This window comes from Schistocerca cancellata, chromosome 6 (assembly GCF_023864275.1).
Source record: "Schistocerca cancellata isolate TAMUIC-IGC-003103 chromosome 6, iqSchCanc2.1, whole genome shotgun sequence".
In the NCBI taxonomy this organism is placed as follows: domain Eukaryota; kingdom Metazoa; phylum Arthropoda; class Insecta; order Orthoptera; family Acrididae; genus Schistocerca; species Schistocerca cancellata.
This window is the reverse complement of record NC_064631.1, coordinates 487,121,236-487,139,634: the sequence shown is the minus strand read 5'-3', so window position 1 is coordinate 487,139,634 and position 18,399 is coordinate 487,121,236. Positions and strand designations below refer to the sequence as shown.

The following is an 18,399-nucleotide window of genomic DNA, read 5'->3' as shown; positions in this document are numbered from 1 at the left end:
GCTAATTGCTATAATCGCACTATTTCACTCCCATTTACAGGGCTTGTTAGCACTTGATGTTAGGTTGGCGCCATTACAATGCATTGTAGTAATCACTGCTGCTTGCTGGATCGCTGCTGTGTCTCGATGTTGATGCTGGCTCTAAATCTGGTTGTCTAGGGTTAAAAACATGAGGTCCCGTGTTTTTTATGTGCTTTTGATGATAAAGAATGAACGAAACCAACAAATATGTAAACTTCAAATATTTATTTCTCTGGTGGCCATCTTAATTCCACTGTCCACCAAAGACTATGACACAACACAACTTCCTTTACATGTTCTTTGCATTGTTTATCCACCTCAAACAATAACACACAAACACACTGTACCAAAGTGACATTCCGACTGCCTTTCGACCCTTCTTGCTGCTCGTATTTATAACATTGTCAAAGAACTACTAAAAAGAGATATAGTTTACAAGTCACATGTACATCTGTTATCATAATTTGTGCAGAAAAGTTATTAATTTGCATCGAGTGACATAATTTAACATGTTATTGAAATGACAGACAGATTTGTTGACTTGACAGAATAATTCTTTGTTACAAAAAGTCCGTTTTCTAGAAGTTTGTCAATTGACTTCACTAATTTGCATAAATAAGTAACTAACATGAATTATTAAGAAATACATTGGTTTTTGTCTAAAACAGGATTGATTTTGTGAATACTAAGTGAAACCGCTCCTAGTGAACAAACAGGTTTCACTGGGTGATTTTTATTTAAGGAGATCCAAAATACCTAAGTTGTACACTATTTTTCGTACTTCATATTAATTATTTAAGATGAACTCAGTGTTTTTACATGATGACATTTGCTGTATCAGTGATCAAGTGATATTAACTTTTGTGTGGGTTAGTTATTCAGTATAATTTAATGGGTTGACTGTTTATGGAGACATGTTACGCAATCATTGTCAACATACACAATAACTTTTCTATAATCATAAATACTCGTTAAACTGGTTGAATTTGGAGGGTATCGCATACTTCGGTACAGTAAAGCCTTTAATATTTTCCGTTACAACGTGCCCGTCGACCTGGGACCGGACCGCAGCGACGCACGGATACACGCCAAGACCGTAGGATCCTACACAGTGCCGTAGGGGACCGCACCGCCACTTCCCAGCAAATTAGGGACACTGTTGCTCCTGGGGTATCGGCGAGGAACATTCGCAACCGTCTCCATGAAGCTGGGCTACGGTCCCGCACACCGTTAGGCCATCTTCCGCTCACGCCCCAACATCGTGCAGCCCGCCTCCAATGGTGTCGCGACAGGTGTGATGGAGGGACGAATGGAGACGTGTCGTCTTCAGCTATGAGAGTCGCTTCTGCCTTGGTGCCAATGATGGTCGTATGCGTGTTTGGCGCCGTGCAGGTGAGCGCCACAATCAGGACTGCATACGACCGAGGCACACAGGGCCAACACCCGGCATCATGGTGTGGGGAGCGATCTCCTACACTGGCCGTACACCACTGGTGATTGTTGAGGGGACACTGAATAGGGCACGGTACATCCAAACCATCATCGAACCCATCGTTCTACCATTCCTAGACCGGCAAGGGAACTTGCTGTTCCAACAGGACAATGCACGTCCGCATGTATCCCGTGCCACCCAACGTGCTCTAGATTGTGTAAGTCAACTACCGTGGCCAGCAAGATCTCTGGATCTGTCCCCCATTGAGCATGTTTGGGACTGGATGAAGCGTCGTCTCACGCAGTCTGCACGTCCAGCACGAACGCTGGTCCACCTGAGGCGCCAGGTGGAAATGGCATGGCAAGCCGTTCCACAGGACTACATCCAGCATCTCTACGATCGTCTCCATGGGAGAATAGCAGCCTGCATTGCTGCGAAAGGTGGATATACACTGTACTAGTGCCGACATTGTGCATGCTCTGTTGCCTGTGTCTATGTGCCTGTGGTTCTGTCAGTGTGATCATGTGATGTATCTGACCCCAGGAATGTGTCAATAAAGATTCCCCTACCTGGGACAATGAATTCACGGTGTTCTTATTTCAATTTCCAGGAGTGTACAATAAAGCAGATGGCACTGCTGAGGGTTGAGGCATAAAGTGTATGAGAAACTGTGGCAGGCCAAGAAATGTATGGAAATATACCACTAAACAGACAGTAAAAGAGGAAGGAAAACTAGACAGAGAAAAAAAGTTTTGCTGGCACAGAACCAGCTTATCACGGAAAAAGCAGCAACTGATCTACATCATGATGATGACAATGACGACAGTGATTGTGATGATGACCTTTTTCTGACAAAGCGTCTGAAAACATGCAAGTCTTCTAACACCCTTTTCAGCCTATAGCATTAACTGCTCAAGATTATGTTTTTGTTTATTTGCAGCATTATACTGAACCTGATGAATGTGGTGGTGATGAGGGTATGATACAACGTAATGATAAAAATTAATACCAGTTACTAAAGCTAATCATATCCTATTATCTGCATCCTAATGTTGCTGCAAAATTTCAAGAACATATTCCCTAGAATGTGTAATCATTATTAATCCCTTCTTGGTGTACCTATTTGTCAAGCATGTGATAGACTGGTCGTATGTGACCTATGGTCATTCAGCAACTGTACCCTCCAACAATCAGAGTCAATAAAATGCTAAACAGCCCAAAAGGTAAAAAAAGATGAAATGTGTGTGTGTGTGTGTGTGTGTGTGTGTGTGTGTGTGTGAGAAAGAGAGAGAGAGAGAGAGAGAGAGAGAGAGAGAGAGAGAGAGAGAGGAGCGGGGTGGGGAGAATAATCAGCAAATTCTATAATATAATTAAGAGTGGCTTTCATATCCTAGATCCATTAACATATATTATTGTCAAATCAGGACACTGAATATCTAAAACATTTTTCCAGTCTCAAATACATTCTTATTGAGAAGAACAGTCAGTCATTTGTAGAGTGCATATAAAAAAAACTTGGCTCACTTGTCACAGACAAAGTGATAGGGGATGGGCCAACAATAGTGGTGGAGGTTCCACTGTCAGTGGACAGCAAATCATAGGGGAGGTGTCATTCAAAAGCTGAAGGTTACTCAAAAGTAGAACTTATAAACTACAGCTAATGAGTCTGCAAACAAGTGTATCAACTGGTTGTACCAGTACGTCTAATAATTCGACAAGTCAACTGTTTATTACTAGAAACACAACAGGTTACAGGATTACGCTGAAATTTCAACAGAAGGAATGGTTTATTTTTGACTGAGCTGTAAACCTTTCTTTATTTCTCTTGTTGCCCTAATGAAATTACTTTCTTGTGCCAAAACACAGCGGCATTTGCACAATTTCACCACACTAACATGTTAATCCACATGCAACTGCGACATAATCTTGAGCCAGTTTTTTTTTTAATAAACAAACAACTGAGAACAAGTCATGTCAATAGCCTATGAATAGCTCATGCTCAATATAAAACAAACATGTAATTTCTTCACTTATGTTCTCGGGAACCCATACTAATTCTCATTTTATTATTATCAATAGCCCTTAAAATAATGAAATTATTTCACTGAAAAAATCTGTAGCTACCCAAGCATTGTGATAGATGAGCAAGTTTAGCATGTTAACCTTACAGCAAAATAATCTTGCACATTGTGGTAGATAAGCAAGTTTTGTCCATTAACTATAGGCAAAATAGCCTATGCTTTGCATGCTATCATTTGCCAAGCACTCGTTTCGGTATCTCAAGCCGTTTATGAGATATGAGGTATGTTATGAACACTTCATTTTTACTTCATTGTTTGCGCATGCAAGAGGAAATCATTCTCTCGAGATTGAAGGTAGATATAGATCTCATCTCAAGTTGAAATAAAATTTCAATATACAACAATGCATGACCTAACATACACCAAACGCAAACATGCACTGACCCCTATTTTTCATTGCAAACTAATCAAATTTCATAGCAATAGCCTACTTAAGGTCAAAATACCTCAATAACAATGACAATTAACAAAATGATAAACACTTCATCACGTAGCTGATGAACGAAGCTACGAGATGCAAGAGAATAAATTTTTTTAGCAAATAGTTTCTTTAAACTCATTTGAGAAACATTGCATAGCAACCGGCTGGCACATGTCTCTGTTTCCACAGTGTAGTAAATTGACCACTGGCTGTGCCCACGTGGGCTGAGAATGTTTCGTTCATAACAGACGGTGTGCAACGATCATTAGTGGAGGCAGCTGCCTCTTTGGAATGAAACGGGGTGGACTAGCTCAGAGCTGAGAGTCTGCACAGGGGCCAAGTTATCTTGCGTGTGCTCTACCAGGGAACAGAGTGCCCTGAGATTTGAGATATGCTAAAAAATAAGGAAAAATAGATGACAGTGAGCTGTAGGTGTGTATTCTCCAAAGAGAGACACAAGTTCAAAAACTGAGGTATAGCATTCTTCTTCGTGTGTGTGTGTGTGTGTGTGTGCGTGTGTGTGTGGGCGCGCGCGCTGCATAATGCTTCATCTGTATGGTAAATGGCTGTACTCTCTCACACTATTATTTGTACTCACATCTGGACTCTCCAGTGCTGTCCTATTATGTTAGAACTTGGTGCTAGCATCCAGCACTAATGCTGTTTCCAGATACCTCACACAATACTGATGCCGTTCTGATCCGCTTTTCCTCACCTGTGGTACTAGTACCACACCAATTTCTTTCTAATACTCTATCCTACCTTCAACTACTTAAGATGAAACTTCAACAGGCTTCTAAACATCTAGAGGATTTTCATTAATGTATGGCTCACAAGAAAATTTTTCATTCATTAAGACAGAAATCTCAACATCAAATGTTATTTCCATTTGTGGAGATGCTGACTTGCAGATAGGCACATCAAAAAGAGTGTGACAAAATAATCTTTCGGCCAACAAGGCCTTTGTTAAAAATAGACGACAGACACATGTGCAAGCTTACGCACGTCCGTGCGCAAGCGTGCCCGCACGCACACTCACGCGCGCGCAAACACACACACACACACACACACACACACACACACACACACACATGCAAATGCAACTCTCACACACATGACCACAGTCTGTGGCAGCTGAAGCTGTGGTCATGTGTGTGTGAGATGCTTGTGGCTGTGTGTGTGTGTGTGTGTGTGTGTGTGTGTGTGTGTGTGAGTGTGAGTGTGTCATCGTCTATTTTTGACAAAGTCCTTGTTGGCTGAAAGCTTATTTTGTGACAGTCTCTTTGTTGTGCCTGTCTGCAACTCAGCAACTACACTATATGGTGAGTAGCAACTATCCTTCTCATAATATTGTTACATCCCATCCTAGATTTTCCATTGTTTGATTTTGTTATTTCCATTTGGTTACATAGTGTTTTATGATTAATGCAAATCACTGATTCAAATGTTACAAGTACTAAACATTAGGTTATGGTGTCCATATCCTGAAAGTTGTGATGTCCTACATCATCAGCGTGTGACTAGGTATTCAAATCAGATGTTGTATTCACCATTCTGTAGCTATTAAGCAAGCTCTTTACATGGTTTAGAAGTGCAAAGCTACATTACAATTTTACTATTAAATTCTACAATGCAACTAAATGCAACTTATTCTACAAAAATCACACTTACAACAGTTCATGAAGCACCAATATGTGGCAAAACAGGACTTTACCTTTGACTGATGAAGCTCTGTTTGTAGCACTGGCATTGCCACCAAGAGCAAGGATGACGCCAGTCAAGATTGCACTTTTTCCACTCCCATTTCTTCCAACAATGAAATTTATTCTTGGGTTCAAATCCACTTCCAAATTGGCGTGACACATGAAATTCTTTAGGTGAATTTTTGCAATCGTTCCTGGTACCTCTAACTGCAATGAAATGCAAACATTAACTATCGCTACTAATTTTGGGCAGATAAAAAGCTATATCATATTTACGTGGAACTGTCTGAGGATATTACACTTCCATGTAGTATACATTAGACGTACTCTTTGTTGAGTAGATCCATAGTGAGGATATCCTCAAGGATGTAGAACATGTCATAACAACAAGATTACACGATAATTTAAGGAGTAAATCTAACAAAACTCACCGAGTAATAGAGGTGCTGAATTACAGAAATGCACAAAAACAAGACAGATACACATACACAAATCTGTTTATATGCACTTACTATTCAGTGAGTTGTTACCTCTACTCCTTAAATTATTTAAATTCCAACAAGACTTTCATATTTTGTAATGAATGTAACTAATCAATTTTTTAAGTAAAACCTACACTGATCAGCCAGAACATTACGACCACTGATCTACTATCAATATAAAAAAAATTGAAAACCCTTTTTATTCCCTAGACGAGTATTATATCTGTATGAAAAGTGCTTCATAAGTATGTCAAGCTCATAGTTTTAAGTAACCTACAACTAATATAATATTGATAAAAACAATATTTGTAATATTGTGACTGTATACTACCAGACGTAAAATCCATCAAAACGTAAAATTTATTAATACAAACAAATCTTTAGTTTGTAATTTATAAACTGACATATTCAGAAGAATAATCTGTATGATGTCCTGAAACTGTATTATTTCTAGGGATTGTATCTGATTATTCGAAGTTGAATAAATATTATTATTATTATTATTATTATTATTAAACCTGTCCAGGCGATAGCAACATCACCTAGCGTGGAATGACTGTTAGTCAAACATACGCACAGTGCATATAGTATCAGCAAACACGCTGTCCATGTGCAGAATGTGGAAGGTGCATGATCTATCTAAGTTTGATTGAGGGCAGCTTGTGATGACCCGGAGGCTTGGCACAAGCATTTTGGAAACTGCATTACTTGTCGGGTGTTCGAGGAGTGCTGTGGTGAGTGTCTTCAAGATGTGGTGAAATCAATGTGAAACCATGTCCTGATGTCATGGGTTTGGCTGGCCAATCCTCATTACAGGTGTCAGACATCATAGTCTGGGCAAACTGCAAAACAGGACAGGTGGAACTAACATCAGACTTTAATACTGGGCAAGGTAGAACTGTGTCTGAACACACAGTGCACTGAACACTCCTAACAATGGGCCTCCACAGCTGATGACCCATGCATGTACCGATATTAACACCATGACATTGGCAACTATGATTGAAATGGGCACATGACCATCAGCACTGGACATTTGCACAGTGGGGCATTGTATGGTCTGATGAATTCTGATACCTTCTGCATCATGCCGAAGGGACATTGAAAATCTGTCGTTTTCCAGGAACAGCTCTTTGACACCTGTACTGCAGGATGGAGACAACCAGGCGGTGGCTCCATTATGCTCTGGGAAACATTTACATGGGCATCCACGAGGCCAGCAAACCTAATGCAAGGTGCCATGACAACTAAGGAGTATCGTACAATGGTTACAGATCAGTAGACCTCTTCATGGTGAGCATATTTCCCAATGGCAGTGGCATTTTTTAACTACATAATGGGAGCTAAGTCACAAGGCCAGGAGTGTGATGGTGTGGCTTCTAGGAACACAGTGATGACTTCCAACTTATGTGCTGGCCCCCCTACTCACCAGATCTGAACCCAATCGAACACATCTGGGATGTGACTGAACATGGCATCAGAGCTCATCATCCCCTCCCTGGAATTTACAGGAATTAAAGTGACTTGTGTGTGCAGATGTGGTGCAAGCTCCCTCCAGCGACCTACCAAGGCCTCGCTTCCATGCTATGACGTGTCACCAACGTTATCTGTACCAAAGGTGGACATACCTGCTATTTGGTAAGTGGTCATATTGTTCTAGTTGATCCATGTATATCCAAAAACATTCACATAGCACATGACAATTTGTTTTGTTGCTTCAATAGTTCTGTGGTATGCGCACCTAACTGAATTTATTATCAAGTTATAATCCCAGTAATTTAACACTATGGACACTACCTATCTCCCTGTTGTTATATACTGGGATGCAACCTCTTATATATTCTTAATTTCATACTGTGTATTTTTTTCAAAGTGGCAAAGAATTGGCTAGAAACCACTTGTTAATACATAGCAGCAAAGAAGATTCCACAGAATACATATCTCCTTTGGAACTGTCTTTGATAGTCTACAGCAACTGAATCCACAACGAGCAAACTACTTTTAGTATAGTAGCCCTTCACCGGGTCGAAGGAGATATCTATTGCATGTTCCCTACTCCAAAACAGCTTGTTGTACAGCAGGATTAGGGTATCACTGACAGAAACCCATGTTAAAAGTGAATAATTAGCCAGATGAATTGTAAGATGCACAAAAAACCTAGTCATGCCTTCCACGTTCTTCCATACATAGTTATTGAGGAAGACAGTACTACAGCTACAGAAATTTATATGGCCTTCTTCAGGTTTACAAAGGGGAATTAAAAAGCTCTTTTCCATGAGACGGGAAACAGTCCTTAACGTTTTCTGTACAGTACAGTGCAGTACCAGAGCTACGGAAATTTGTATGGTCCTCTCTAGGTTTAAAAAGGGGAAATAAAAAAGCTACTTTCTTTGCGGGGGGATACATTCCCATCTTCAAATGAAATAAAAGAGATTGAAGAGGGTTTCTTTCCAGCTGTTCTAGTCACGTGATACAATAAGAGTGGTAAATATTGTCATGACACAATGACATCCTGCTGACAATGCCAAATCTAGCTTCACACTGAGAAGGACTATTGGAAATTTCACTGATAATAAAAATGAAGTCTTATGTGTTCTTTTCAATAATTACTTGATAGTAGCAGAGAGCTGGATGGTGGTAGTGGTGGTTGGTGGTGGTGAAAAAAAAATGCTCTACTGTGTATGGGTAATATTTCCTTTGTTTGTCAAATCCCAATCTTTCATTGTAGATTAGCTCATATACCATCCTCATAGAAACCCTTGTAATGTGACATAATTTTCAATCGTGCTGCTATCTTCGTTGTTTGAACAATATGAAGTACATATCTGTTAGTAAACCATCTTTCATGAATTTTTGCCAATTATAATTCAGGAATAATTATAAAATAGTTATTCTGTTTCTTAATGAACAATGGCGATTGGAGCAACACAGTTTTGTATACCACTGCACCGGTCACAGAATCACTATTACCCAAGGGAGAGAGACTGTGAGAAGATATATCACTTATTCTCATTCCACGTGATCATAATTTAAATATTATAATTGTAGAACAAAACCATAATAACACTGTAAATGACTTGTACTGAACATGTTGTACTAGCTGTAATTTGTGTCTCACTGTGGATCACAACAGTAACATGCAAATTCAAACATTTTTTGTTACACTTTAGTGTGAATGTTACTGATACCAAATGGAATGAGATGTTTACCATTTCCAGTCACAGTTTAAAGTGTAATGGTGAATGTAATGTAACACAACAGAAAAATGACCAGTGACAACTGGAGACAGTGCCATACTTTACCCCAATGTTGTACCATGACACATAGATGTCATATTAATCCACATAAATAGTGGTTTAAACCTCTGAAACACATTGGGGAAATAAATAAATTGTGACTGGTAACAGTCAACTTGTTTCATTAGACATTTGTCTTTGTCTTTAACTCCTCAAAAAAAAAGGAAACAAATATTTTATTTGCAAAAAGTGACAAAGTTATGATGTATGAAACATTTTAGTGTCAGTTTAATCAGTTTTTTTGCAAGCATAAGCATGCAAAAGGTGAAATAATGATATTTTTGTAGACAAAACAAATGATGATTTGTTGCAGTTAGTCGTCTGAATATTATGAAAAAATCTGAAGCATGGACTAATGACAAAGATTCAAACATTACAAAAGTTTAAAGAAAGGAGGAGTGCTAATCTACCAAGGATTATGAAAAAGTAATTTTAATCACTTCTCATGTTAAACAGCATCTCAGGGACTGAGCTTGAAGTACATTGCTGTTAATGCTATAACAATGGTGGAAACAACAAATTAAGAACAAATATCCTATGTTACCACATCAATCGCCTCATTCTCTGGATACCTTCTAAAAAGTTTTTCTATTAAAACAATCTGCATCAAAACAGCAACATATAAGCAATCTTCTTTGTATATTTATTAAGTGAACAGCATACAAGGTTTCACACAAAATTTAAAGTAAAAATAAAAACAAAAATGTAAATTTTACATGCTCAGATTAGTTGCAGCCATCAAGATACATGGGTGTTGGAATGAAGAATTCCACTGCATCACCAGGGTAAGCTCTCAGCTCACATTCTAGACAAGGTAAGATGGATTGTCTTGGAGCTTTACATTAACAGCTTGGTGTTGAAAGGTTCACCGCATGTATAGATTTTATGGACAAATACCATGTCCTGGGAAAATTCTGTTAAAACTTTTCCATATATGATGAAGTAGTGCAAAACCACTGGTTATTTCTGATGGATCTATTAAGTCACAAAGATAACAGGTAGCATTTTCATTCCACAATGTCAAGGATTTAGCACTAAGACTGTCACACTGTCACCAACAAGCTGTTGAGCAAGATGCCAAGGAGGGTTTCAGAACTATAACTGATTTCTTGCCAACCAGGATTTGCTCTGGTGGGTAGGCAGTTCAGGACTGTCAATTTATTTGTATTCCTTTACGAGTGCTTTCTGTTTGCAGAGAAGGAATTGAGCTATACGGCTGAGTGTTGGAACTCAATATAGTGGAGTAGACTCGTTGCACCCAGTAACCATCCTCAATGCAGTACATAATTAGATGTCTATATCTCTAGAGTGAGCCCTATTCAACCTGACTAGTGCACAGTAATCGGCTACAGAAAATACCAGGCTCAGCGCTGGCCGAAGCTCCCCATGTAGTGCCATTAAGCTTCTGGATAATGTTGTTACATGCTCTTATCTTGGGCACAGTATTTACAATTTGTTGTCTGAAAGATAACGTTCTGTTTGTCACTTCTAGATACTTGAAGTGTTTTCAGTGTTTGAGTATTGTGTTATTAAAAGATATAGACAACTGACAATTTGTATCTAAGTTATTTAGGTGAAAGCAACTAGCTTTGGTCTCAGTCAATATTTGGTAAAAGCCTCCATTCAGGGTGGATACATCTTCTGTTAATACAGTCTCCGTGACTTCACAGTTTTTATGTTCAACAGCTAAAGCTAGGTCATCCAAACTTCATGGCAGCAATGTTATGCAGAGCTGAGGTGTAAAGCCTGAATAAAGTTGACGCCAGCATTGATATTTTTAGTAGCACATTGTTCATATTTTCTGTTTACTTATACTGTTGTGTTTTAAAGCATGAAAGTATGTCTGATACATGCTACTGATTAGCCTCAATACTGCGTAGCAAGGGACTACATTAATCAGCTTGCACAGAAGGCCCTTCTTACAAATTATCGTAGGCAGCTGTAAGTCTACAAACATTACTAATATTAATTTCTTGTTTTTGGACTCCACCCCTAAATGTGTGGTGAGTGTTTATAAGCTTTAATAAGACCCACAGACTTGGTCTGTGCAGCTTCTATTCGGCCTAAGGCCAGCTTGTTCTGGGGGTATGAGGTTTGGAATTTTCAGACCAGTTCTGCTGAGTAACAGCCTTTCCAGCAGTTAGTAGCAGCAGCTTAAAAGAGCTATTAGTCTGTAGCTTTCTAGCTTGTGGCATGGATTGTCTGCTTTTAATATGACAATTATCTTTGCAGTTTTAAAAGCATCTGTTAATATTCCTTATGCTAGAATGTTTGTTGTTTTGCCACACCAAATGAGAAACTCACAGTGTATTCCAGCAAAATAGGGTGCTTTACCTGTTTTGATGCATCAGAGCAATTAATAGTTCTTTCCTGGCAAAATCACCAGAAGATTTTGAGTCACATGGTGCTTCTTTGCGTAGTCCACTACATTACTTTTTTAATTTGACATGTATGTTGTCAATTTTGTGGTGCTCTAGAAAGAAAAAAAATTCAGGGGTCTATCTGATTTGGTGTGAATACTGTTGTACATATATGGGCTGCTTCCCCAAAGCTTTATCAATAGACTTCATGCCAGTCCGTTTGGCTTTTCGAAATTCAAGTTCTTGGTTGTCTCGATCCACCTTTCATTCACTGTGTGCGTCATCCAGTTTTTCCAGAAGCCACACACACACACACACACACACACACACACACACACACACACACACACACACACAAAATTGTGTGTTTCACAAATTCCTGCCACAATCATTCTTGCTCTTTCATTATGGGGCTACATTTTCCTATCACCACCTGAATAGCGGAGAGGCTCTCAGCAGTTAGTCTATACCTGAACCTTCACTTAGCCTCACACCTGTCCTCAATTGCAGAGTGACAACTCTCATTCCACCAGATAGCAGGTTTCCCTCTGAGAATTGCTGTGAGGTTAGCAGACCTTAACAAACACTTGGTTGCAGCAAAGGATCCCGTAGTATAGTTGAAGTTCGTGCTTTACACAGTGTTCAGAAGAGTGTTCTGCTGCAAAAAAAAGACATTCAACAGCTTGATCAAAGGGACTCGTGGTATCAAAGCCCTACAGCACATCATATGCATTATAATCCACATAAACAAAGAATAAGCATAGAGCCTAGTGAGAGCCAATGGGTGCAATGTTCATGAGATGGCATGCAGCTGCTTGGAGTAGACTGCAGTATTCAGATTACCTGTACAGTAATTTTATAAGGTTTACTACACAAGATGACAGCAGTGTGGCCTGAAAGCTTTGAAATCATTATTGTAGTAGTTTCATTTTTTTATCACTAGGTTCTTCTTGGGTGAAGGTAGTGGTGATTTGATGGTTGGGACATATAGTTTGACCATTTTTGTTTTGCCTGATGGGATGAACTTGTGGCCTGTGATGTACAATTTCTTATAATCTTTGCTAATGATCTGGAGGAGGCAAGTTATTTACCCTAAGTTCGCCCCTCACAACTGCACTTGCTGATAATCGTGTTTGTGATGGTTTGAGTCACTGAGTCTAAAACAGTGAAGAGCTTTTTGAGATGCAATTTATCTCAATGAAATGAACATGGGCAGTACATGTCATTTATATCTTTCTCAAATCTTAAAGTGATATTTGTCTTGTACCCTTAATCTTCTATATCTTCTTGACTACGCGCTCTATACTACACTGTTGAGACAGGAACTGAAACTGAGGGTAGCAAAGCAAAAGCTGAAATTCTTAACTCGGTTTTCAAATGTTCCTTTAGGAAGGAAAATCCAAGAGAATTGTCCCAATTTAATCTTTGTACCACTGAAAATATGAGTGAAAAAAGTGTTTGTTGTTGAGAAACAGCTGACATCATTTAAACTGAAGAGAGCCCCATGGCCTGATGGAATCTCTATCAGATTCTATACTGATTCAGCCCCTTTCTAACAACACTTTATTAAGAAAGCACAGGTCACAGCCGTTTACGACAAGGGTAGTATAAACAACCCACAAAACTCACACCCAATATCCTTGACATCAATTCGTTGTAGAATCTTATATTTTCTGAGCTCAAACAAATGAAGTATCTCGAACAGAATGACCTCCTCCGTATCAACCAGTATAGATTCCAAAAACATCACTCGTGTGAAACCTAACTCCCACTTTCTCACATCACATACTGAAAGCTTTGGATCAAGGCAGTCAGGAAAATGCAGTATTCCTGATTCTCAAAAAGCATTTGACTCAGTACCACGTCTATGCTTAATGTCAAAAGTATGAGCATATGATGCATCAAGCAAGATTTGTGACTAGACTAAGGACTTTTTGGTAGGGACGGCACAGCATGTACTTAACAATATTAATAGTAACCTCAGACTTTTTGCAAATGACTGTTATCTGTAATGAAGTACTGTCCAAAAGAAGCTGCAAAAATTTTCTGTCAGCTCTTGATAAGATTTCAAAGTGATGCAAAGATTGGCAACTAGCTTTAAATATTCAGAAATGTAAAATTCTGTACTTTACAAAATGAAGAAACATGGCATCATAAAACATCAATGAGCCACACTTAGAATCTGCCAACTCAAACAACTATATGGACATAGCATTTCGTAAGGATATGAAATGGAAAGATCAAATAGACTCAGTCGTGGATAGAGCAGACGGTAGACTAATGGATTCACAATGAGTCTACAAAGGTGGTTGATTTCTGGTAAAATACTGGGCAAACATGGTCAGCCTACAAAGGGGACTGCTTACAAATCACTGGTGTGACCCAATCTGGAATATTGCGCAAGTGTTGGGACCTGTACCAAATAGCACTAACAAAGCACATTGAAAATATGCAGATAAGTGCAATAAGAGTGGTCGTGGATTTAAATGATTCATGGCAGTGTGTCATGGAGATGCTGAAGAAACTGAATTGGCAGATACTTGAAGATAAACACAAACTACCACGAGATAACCTACTTACAGAGTTTCAAGAATTGGCTTTAAATGACTCTAGGAACATACTAAAGCCCTCTATGTATCGGTCACATAGGGATTGTGATGACAAGGTTACATTAATTACAGCAACCACAGAGCCATTTTTAACAATCATCTTCCTGTGCTCCTTGTGTGAATGGAATGAAAAGAAACCCTAATAACTAGGGACAGGAAAAACTGTTATTTTATGGCCAAATTGGTGACATTCTTTGCACTTTTCGGTGTTATTTAGCGGTGTTATTTTCTGGCAAGCTTTTCCTATTATCAGTTATCTATTTTTGTCATATTTAACCGTTTTTCAATGCTATGTTGAAAATGGAACTATTCCTAAGACAGGGTGGACCAAAAATGAGAGAAGTGTAGAGAAAAATTATTTTAACAACAAATTTTGACACAAATAATTATTTAAAAACAAATACCAAAGGTAAAAAAGAAAATAACAGCATGTTGCAGATATTTCATTGATGACATATTTCACGCTTCTTCACATTGTTCTTGAGCTGTGGAGACCACAGAAACCAGTCTCCACAGCTCATGAATGATCTGAAGATGCGCTAGAAGTGTGAAACGCGTCATCAATAAAGTATCTGCAACAGACACTATTATTTCAATTTTTAACATTTGTATACTGTTGCTGTGCTTGGTCAGAATGGTGTGGAGTGATACAGAGATTTTAAAAAATGCAAAAAAATTATTTATCAATGATGTATCCAATTTGTGGAGTGGAATGTTTCCTTCAAAAATGTTTCCACAGTCCTTTAGGCCAGATATTCACAATCACTCTTCTTCTTTTTTGCAGCCTCAAAGCTGCTGCTAATTGTAGACAGCCACTTTATTGGCAAACTGGTCTACTTCAACTTGTTGCCCTTAAGTTTTTCAGTCTGCACATGTTTCACTATAGAATCTTTACACTCCCATGAAATTCTGATATTCCAGAATTTACAAAACACTGTTAACTTACTGGAAGTATGTAAACCATCGATTTCAAACTCTCGCACCCTTTCATCAGCAGTTACTGTAGGCTTTACCATTGTGATGTGCTTGTGACAGATTTTCATTGTGCCACTGCAGCACATACAATACAAAAAAAAGAAATAATCCAAATTCGTACAGTGGTCATTCGTACATGCTCGCAAAAGTCGATAGTCGAAAGGCCACTAACGACATCACGACTGCAAAAAGTAGTGCGACAGTTGAACATGGAACATTTCAACATTAAATACGCACTGGCATCATTGGATTTACGGCACTTCTTACAAGGACAAACAGATATTTTTGTTGAAAAACGCCGATTTTGTGTTACTTCCTTAAACCACCAAATTCGCGTTACTTCCTTAAAAACTGCTGAATTCATGTTATTTCCTTAAAAAAAATTGCATTATTCAGCACCTTATTATTTAAACAAATTTTTCCTGTCCCTACTAATAACTGATATAATGAGATGTACGATCTGCCACAGGGGTTTGCAGAGTCTAGATGTAGATGTAGATAGATTATCTGAACAGTTAGCTCACATTTACAATAATGAAGACAAAATTCAGTTTCCTTAACAAGCTGGCCACATTTTACACACATATATCCCATTCAGGACATAATGGTGTGTCCAGCAAGGTGCTAACAAATAAAATGGTACAAAAATGGTATATAGATTGTAGGCTGTACAGCTTCACTTTAATATACACAAAACCTGTATGTGCAATGAGTTGATCAGCTTGGTCATGGGCTCTCATCATATTTTTGCAATATGTTACAGTTTCCTGTCTTCATTCTTATTTCAATTTTTCTATGTTGCTGATCATTATCACTCTGCACAAGGGTAACACACTACATCTACATCCACATCTATACTTTGCAAACCACTGTGAGGTGCATGGCAGAGGGTACATCGCATTCTATCAGTTATTATGGTTTCTTCCCGTTCCATTCATGTATGGAGCACAGGAAGATTGAGTGTTTGAATGCCTCTGTGCAAGCAGTAATTGTTCTAATCATATCCTCACGATCCCTGTGTGAGCGATATGTAGGGTGTTGTAGTATATCCCTAGACTAATCATTTAAAGCTGGTTCTTGGAACTCTGTTAATAGTCTTTATCAAGATAGTTAATGTCGGTCTTCAAGAGTCTGCCATTTCAGTTCCTTCAGTATATCTGTGACTCTCTCCTACGGATAAAAGAAACCTATGACCATTCATGTTGCCCTTCTCTGTATATGTTCAATATCCCTTGTTAGTACCCCTGGTATGGGTCCCACACACTTGAGCAATATTCTAGGATGAGTCACAAAAGTGATTTGTAAGCAATCTATTTAGTAGACTAACTGCACTTCCCCAGTATTCTACAATAAAATGAAGTCTACCACCTGCTTTACCCACAACTGAACCTATGTGATCATTCCATTTCATATCCTTACCAAGTTTTACACCCAGGTATTAGTATGAGTTGGCCGATTCCAACAGTGACTCATTGATATTATAGTCATAGGATACTAGTTTTTTTTTTGTGTGTGAGTGCACTGTTTTACATTTCTGAACATTTAGAGCAAGTTGTTAATCTCTCAGCATGTTGAAATCTTATCAATATCTGACTGAAAACTTTTGCGGTTTCTCTCTAGTATTTCATTATATAACTGCATCATCTGCAAAAATCCTGATTTTACTATTAATAATGTCTGCAAGGTCGTTAATTTACAACATAATCAGCAAGGGTCCCAACACACTTCCCTGGGGCACACTCAAAGTTACTTCAACATCTGACGATGACTCTCCATCCACGGCAGTGCCCTGCCTACCAAAAAGTCCTCAATCTAGTCACAAGTTTCACTTGATACCCCATATGTTCAAACTTTTGACAATAAGCAGGTGTGGTACTGAGTCAAATGCTTTTCAGAAATCAAGAAACACTGCATCTACCCGGCTGTGTTGATCGAAAGCTTTTAGTATGACATGCGAGACGAGTGCAAGTTGGGTTTCACATGATCGATGTTTTTGAAAATCATGCTGGTTGGCACTGAGGAGGTCATTCTGTTGGCATTGAGAGATCATTCTGTTCACTGTGTTCGAGCTCAGAATATGTTCTAACATTCTACAACAAGTCGATGTCAAGGATATTGGACGGTAGTTTTGTGGATCGCTTCTACTACCCTTCGTGTGAAGGTGACCTGTGCCTTTTTTCACAAACTGGGCACCGTTTTTTGTTTGAGGGATCTATGATAAGTACAGTGAGAAGAGGGGCTAACTCAGCCATCAATTCAGTGTAGAATCTGACTGGGATTCCATCAGGGCCTGGAGCTTTGTTCAGTTTTAAAGATTTCTGCTGTTTCTCAACACCACTGTCAATAGTACTTATTTCATTCATCTTTTCAGTGGTACAAGGATTAAATTGAGGCTATTCTCCTGGGTTTTTCTTTGTAAAGGAACATTTGAAAACGGAATTCAGAATTTCAGCTTTTGCTTTGAGACCCTCAATTTCAGTTTCTGTCTCATTCACTAGGGACTGGACATTAACTTTGGTGCAACTAACAGCCTTTATATATGACCAGAATTTCTTTGGATTTTGTGAAATGTCATTTGACAATATCCTACTACAGCAGTCATTGAAGGCATCACGCATTGCGCTCACTAGTGGCATAGAGAGTATTGTGCAATTCTTAACTATTGCACAGCCATCAAACAATTCCGATTTATGAAATAACTGGCTCAATAGGAAATACCCACTTCCAACCAAATCATTAATCATTCAACTGCTTAAAATATCTGACTTTATTTACTTAAAATGCAAACACTTTTTGGCCTGAACACTCCTTACTTTTAATGGTAAATAAGACATTAAGAATCACTTTCCTGTTGTTATCTGGTAGTATCTCACGATAAAACGGTTGGTTGGTTGAGTTGGGGGAGAGGACCAAACAGCGAGGTCATCAGTCCCAGTAAAATCGGTAGAAAAATGGAAAATCAGTATGAAAGATCCACATTTATGTCTATTTTTATGTAAAATTTAAATATTTTGATGAT

The 18,399-nt window shown here is 38.7% G+C and overlaps 1 protein-coding gene across 2 annotated transcripts in view; it reads right to left on the bottom strand.

Annotated features, from left to right (window-relative positions):
- Nucleotides 1-18,399, bottom strand: part of LOC126190758 (structural maintenance of chromosomes protein 6) — a 221,183-nt gene that overhangs the window by 178,926 nt on the left and 23,858 nt on the right. For both annotated transcript variants that reach the window (XM_049931273.1, XM_049931274.1), the window contains exon 3: nt 5,670-5,865. In XM_049931273.1, the coding sequence (XP_049787230.1) occupies nt 5,670-5,865 (196 nt within the window). The remainder of the gene's footprint in view (nt 1-5,669; nt 5,866-18,399) is intronic.